The sequence below is a fragment of the Rhinoraja longicauda genome, chromosome 1 (genome assembly GCF_053455715.1).
Source record: "Rhinoraja longicauda isolate Sanriku21f chromosome 1, sRhiLon1.1, whole genome shotgun sequence".
Taxonomy (NCBI): domain Eukaryota; kingdom Metazoa; phylum Chordata; class Chondrichthyes; order Rajiformes; family Arhynchobatidae; genus Rhinoraja; species Rhinoraja longicauda.
Window position 1 is genome coordinate 91,423,241 of NC_135953.1, and position 6,443 is coordinate 91,429,683.

Genomic DNA, 6,443 nt, shown 5'->3' on the forward strand with positions numbered 1-6,443 from the left:
AAACACGTTCTACTCTTGTCAATACCAAAAAACCCATCTCTCTTACCTCACAGCAACATCTCATTCATGTCTCCGGCACAGTGGCGTAACAGTAGAGCTACTGCCTTACAGCGCCAGAGACCCGGATTTAATCCTGACTGCGGGTGCTTGTCTATACAGAGTTTACGTGAGTTCTCTCGTGGCCTACGTGAGTTTTCTCCGAGAACTTTGGTTTCCTCCCACACTCCAAAGGCGTACAGGTTTGTAGGTAAATTGGCATGGTATAAATGTGAAATTGTCCCTAGTGTGTGTAGGGTAGTGTTAATGTGCGGGGATCGCTGACCGGTGCGGACTTGGAGGGCTAATGGTCCTGATTCCGTGCTGCATCATTAAACAAAACTATACTAAAACTAAGATTTATTGATTCTTTTATATTACTGATCAGTAAAATGATTAACGAGGATAGAGCTACTAAACAAACATCCTCTGTTAAAGGTGAACAATTAACAGTAGTGCACAGTATATCAAAGCAATAATATTTGTATCAATTGGTACACAATGTCTTGAAGTTGCATACAAATTCAGATGCTCTGTAATTCCTGAACATTATTCTATTTATACGTGTAAATTTGTTTTAAAAAAATCAATTTGTGAGGAATTGTAATGATGTACAAAAAAAGTGCAATGAAAGATGAACAGAATGAGCAATAACTGGAATTGTATATTAACATTGTTTTATTTATGAAAAATATTTCACATACTTTAAACTGTTGACAGAAAAAAATATATAAACCCACAATTTCAAAATAGCTCATCAACCTGTTTTCCACAATATCAAAATGTAGCTGTGCTAAATTCAGGACACTGAACAATGGGCGTGACATTTTCTTTTTCTGGTGCAGGTTATGTACCAGGCAATTAAATGTTACCATTAATTACATCTGGAAATTTATCTTGAGCCTGTCATTTGTATGATGTCCACAGTGCTGGTGATTTCATTGGTATCCAAAAGGTATTATGCCTGGTTTGGCATCATTTGGGAAGAAGTATTTTTCACATTCCTGGCCTTGCATGCAGATGCATGGTTGAGGTCTGCTTTTGCATCAGTAAAAGAGAGACTGATGTGCCCTTTCTCTTCTGGATAGCTTCCACATTGTGAATGCCTTGGTCATTGTTCCCTGCTTTGGTTCTCGGAGACCATAACATTTATTTTGCCTAATCTAGAAGCTATATCCATCCATCTTAAGTCCAGTCCGATCACGTATCTTTTATCCATCATTTTCGCTTCAACTCAACCCACCACCTCCAGCCACAACCTGCAACCTCTCTGGTTACCTCCATCAGCAACCCAATGATCATCTTGCTGTTTTGTTTGGATGGTGGGATGGGTTTAAGGGAAAGGGAGACGTGAGCGGCTCACACAAAACAAACGTATCTATCCCGTCCAGCCACAGTGCCACCCAAACATTTTTTAATGGAAGCCCTTCAATTTCTAGCCCAATATTTATTCGAAGTATTACACATCGCGTTGTTTTCACATTGCCATTATATCTGATTACTTTGTAGATCTGGAAATCCTAGAGTAAAACACTGGTCAATAACAATTCAAAACATGCAGGTATTAGCATTTAATCCATTTAAATCCATTGAGAGAATAATTGTTTCAGATATTTATGAACAGGAGAAAAGTATATTGCATTGCATTTTTACCTTTATCAATTTGTTATATAAAACTATTTTGATTATTAAAAGAATGCACAGAAGCTATCATATGAAAGAGTAAAACACGATTGAAAGATTTCTGTGGATTTCTGAATATCGTGATAGGACCAACATACAGGTGAGAGAATCAGAGATACGAGAGACTGCAGATGCTGGAGCCCATGGCTGGAAACAGAATACATTTCAGCTATGGGCCTGTCTGTTACAATGCACATTTAATGGGAAAAGCTTGGCTCAGTAAGGATGTAATCTGTTCTTTTGAAGTTGTGCTTTGTTTCATTCAGCCAGTTAACCCGCATTAGGTCTCAGGGTAGCTTCTTCAGCATTTCTTTTTCTAGGAAATAACCCAAAAAAATAGGTGAGCTTGAAACATGAGATTGCTTTTAATTGCTGATCACATTTATTAAAATACACCAGATATCATTTTATTCTACTCATTGATTAGTGATTGAATCTTTTGGATGAATTGTGAAATGAAGGCATACAAAAGTTGCTCATCAAAGATCATCAGTATCACTTATTCTTCAATCAACACAAATAAAAATAAATTATCTGGTCATTTTCATAATGCAGTTTCCCAAGTGCAAATTGGCTACTGCACTTCCTACGTAATAACACAAATGTAATTCATTAGTTGTAATGACTTTTGAGATGTCCAAGACCATGAAAGACATTCTATAAATTTGTATCTTTTTCACATCGATGATTGTACATTGTTCTTTAAATGGCTGTCATCTCACACTGCACATGACCTTGAGAAGTGTATAGTCAGTGTTTAGATAGCTGGCACTATAGACAACTAAGATTCAGATGATATTAAAAGTAAATAACTTTGTAATAAAGATCATGATTTACCTGTCGATCAGAATATTAATAACTTTTTTGACCCACGTAGTTTTGGGATTCACACAGATCTTTGCATTGTTCTTCAGGGTAATTCTGTAATGCATAATGAGAAAATCTGTTGGGTAAAATGTCTACCTGCCTCCTGCAAGTAAGTTTTGTATTGCAATTTAAATGAACAGTGATTTAATATTTCTACTAAACAAGCGATACCCAAATGTAGAAGAATAAAATTAAACAAATTGTGTATTGTAGCTACCAAAAGAAAGAACATTATGTGCCTGATGTAAAATTCAGATAAACTTCAAACGTTTCTGACATCTGTAAGCTTTGTTGACTGAAAGTACTTAATAACAATAGAACTAACTCTTATCTTAAGACGTGTGTGTAGGAAAGAACTGCAGATGCTCGTTTAAACTGAAGATAGACACAAAAAGTTGGAGTAACTCAGCGGGGCAGGCAGCATCTCTGGTGACGTTTCGGGTCGAGACCCTTCTTCAGTTCTGTGCTATGTTCTGTTTTAATGTTGATTCTCAGGTCATTCAGGACTTATTTCCCTGTAGCCTATTCCCATACACATGCTCATTAACTCATGATGGTTCTGCTGCCCACCCATCAGTGACATTTTGGGTGGTGGGGGGAACTTTTTAAAAATCTCTTACCTCGACGGAGATGCGATTTAAAAAAAAAAAAAAAAAAAAAAATTTAAATTAAAATTTAATTTTTTTTTCCCTTATCTCCATCCGCACTGCGGCCTAACATCGAGGAGCTGGGCTGTAAGCTGCCCAAGCGAAATAGGAAATGCTGTTCCTCCAATTTGCGTTCAGCCTCACTCACAATGGAGGAGACCGAGGACAGAAAGGTCTTTGTCGGAATGGGAAGGAGAATTCCGACAAGGAGTGTGTCCGTCGACCGGGAGATCAGGTTGGTTCAGGCGGGCTGAGCGAAGGTGTTCCGCGAAACGATCGCCAGTCTGCCTTTGGTCTCGCCGATTTATAAGAGTCCAAATCTTGAACAACGGATACAGTAGATGAGGTTGGAGGAGGTGCAATTGAACCTCTGAAAGGACTGTGGATCCCTGGACAGAGTCGAGGGAGGAGGTATAGGGACAGGTGTTGCATCTTCTGCGGTTGCAGGGGAAGGTACCTGGGGGGGGGGGGGGGGGGGTGTTTGGGTGGGAAGGGGTGAGTTAACCAAGGAGTTGAGGGATCGGTCTGCGGAAGGTGGAATGGGGTGGAGATGGGAAAATGTGGCTGGTGGTGGGATCCCGTTAGAGGTGACGGAAATTTTGGAGGATTATGTGTTGAATCGTAAGACATTTGATTATATTTATATCAACATTTTCCTACAATGATTGTCTAAGGAATCTATAATACATATATCGGTGTTAGTTCATTTGCCCATTTACAATATGAAAACATTTATCAATTAATCCTGCTAAGTCTACAAAGATCAACCAGAATATAATTTTTCAGACTTGTGAAATTGAATTTGTAGATATACTGCTAAAATATAGGAAATTACATTTACTTTTATACTTACACAATCTCTACCTTTCTGCAGTAGGAGTTCTGAGGAAAGATATCAATGTGCTGAAATTTTCTTGGTTGAATGAAATGAGATGAGACTTTCACACATCTGCATCTTGTGATTTTTGGATTTACTAAACACAGACCTATGGTGAATGAAAAAGAACAAGAAAGTCTACAATGGTACCAATAATGCTGAAAGTAGGTGAATAAAATTGTCACAATGATCCAGACTGCCCCCTAAATAAGAATTTACTCTTACAGTATAGAAGGTTCTATCCACAATGCAGTCTTACAATTCTTAACCAATTGTGAGATTTTGCAAGTTGTGTAAGTTCATAACTTTGACTTCAGGCCTCAAGGTTTTTGATATGATCAATTCAAGGGAGAATTCCTAAACTACCTGTATTTCACAGAACACAATGTTTGTGGTTTGTAGTGTCTCTTTATTCTGTGGTATATTTTATTCTCTTCAGTTCCTTTACTAATTAAATCATCACTACACCGATATTTTGTTTGCATTTCTGAAACTTCATCTACCATTTATTACGTTATCATCAATCCAGGGATTCAAGCAGTCGCCACGATCTATCTGTTTCTGAGCCTTGTCACTTGTCTCCTAACTAATAAAGTTTAAATGAGTGACGTATAAATGTCAGGAAAATTACTGTGCCACTTTATGAAAAATATATATATTCTTGTGAATCCTATAAAAGGATTTTATTCTCTGCCTATCAAGGTGAATGGCATTGACACTGAGAAAGGGAACACATTCTCATTTCAGGCTGGCAGTATCAGTAGCTTGAAGGCTCCAGTTGGATTGCAGCACAGCAAGCTACAGAACAAGATTATACCCTATTAGTTCATTTACAAAAAGATATTGAAGTATGGTTACTGAAGTGCTCTAAATTGGAAAAGGCTGTGCCGTGCCTTAAACATGAAATGGTTTGAAAGGAACGTCTTCAGTCCAAGAATGAGAAAACTATCATGATCGATTGCTTTTAACTTTAATTACCAAAAGTGAATTCACTCTGGTTTTTCATCAGCCCCAAATCCCCTGATACCATGAAAGAGAAAGTGAAGCACAGATTCATTACTAGGTTCAAAAGAATGAGCTCCAGATTTTGAATCAATGTGAAATTCTACAGTGAATGACTTACTTTACAATTTCTTTCAAATCTGTTGGGGATGTAGGACTATATGGATTTAATTTGAGAGGGTGCTAAGTTGATTTACATTTTGTAAGGAGTATTACAGGTATACTGAGGATTAATTGGTTTGCTTCGACAAACCAAAAATGTCAAGTTGCCAATTAAAATTTCTCACAAAATTGAATTAAATATAACATGAATGACCAATGTTTCACTGAGATAGCTTAGCCATTCTGGTACCCATTCTGTGAATTGGTAGCCATTATGTGACCGGCAACACTCACTACAAAGTGACAAACAGGAGAAAGGGTCTGAATAATTTGAAATTGAAATATTTAAAGTTTTAAAATGTTTACACCTTAATTGCAATGGGACAATGTCCCTGAAAACCAATCGTGAATGCTACTGGTTTCAGTTTAAATTAACAGATTAATTAGATCAAAAATTATCTACATTCAACATAGAGCTCGATATCATCCCCTGAAATTCTCAAAAAAAAGTCAGTTATTTCAGTAATACATTTTTCCTGTAAAATGAGAAGATGGTGCAAAATATTTCTCTGAAAGTATTCTTGCAGATAATAGATACATTCCAAGAATTTACATTTATCATTTAATGTCGATAAAAAATTAATGTTAATTGTACATGCCAATCGTCCTGTTTTAACTAGTTGATAACAATGCTCAGAAAAGCCACCATGCCAATACATGGCGACTAATACTTACCATGAGCAGCTAGGCAAATGACAACTGCTGCTGTCAACAAGAATGTTGTCTGAAACTTCATTGTCAATGAGTCGGTATCACTTTTACTCTTCAGTCAGCAGCTGCCAGTCTTCAGAGTGTGCTGGTTTTGCGCTTCAACTCTTGTATTTATCTGCAAATGCAGAGGAAGTTATGACATCAGACCTACCGAAGTAATTATAATTTCTTCCAAAAATAATGATGCAATTCTGCATTTTCTCCAATTTTTTATGCCTTGTTTTAAAAACAATGATTCAGGACATTGGTAACCTCTAAAGATGATTTATTGGCTGCTAGTGCTTCTTGTGATTTTAGGAATATAATGCTTGAGTTCCTATTGCAATTTCTCTCACTCTGCCAGTCTTTGTGGAATCAATGCAAATTCCAGTTCAACCATCCCATCACAATATAAACATTAACATTTCTCTTCCAACAAATGCTACTTGACCAACAGATTTCCAGCATCTTGTTTTTAT

The 6,443-nt window shown here is 37.0% G+C and overlaps 1 protein-coding gene across 1 annotated transcript; it reads right to left on the reverse strand.

The window, feature by feature from the left end:
* Positions 1–704: 704 nt before the first annotated feature.
* LOC144599917 (C-X-C motif chemokine 11-1-like) lies at positions 705–6,054 on the reverse strand. Its single transcript, XM_078411182.1, has 4 exons — positions 5,950–6,054; positions 4,087–4,219; positions 2,557–2,640; positions 705–2,035 (listed from the first exon to the last, which is right to left on the reverse strand). The coding sequence occupies exons 1-4, from the start codon at positions 6,008–6,010 to the stop codon at positions 1,990–1,992; spliced, it is 324 nt and encodes a 107-aa protein (XP_078267308.1). The 5' UTR covers positions 6,011–6,054; the 3' UTR covers positions 705–1,989.
* Between the last annotated feature and the right edge of the window lie 389 nt (positions 6,055–6,443).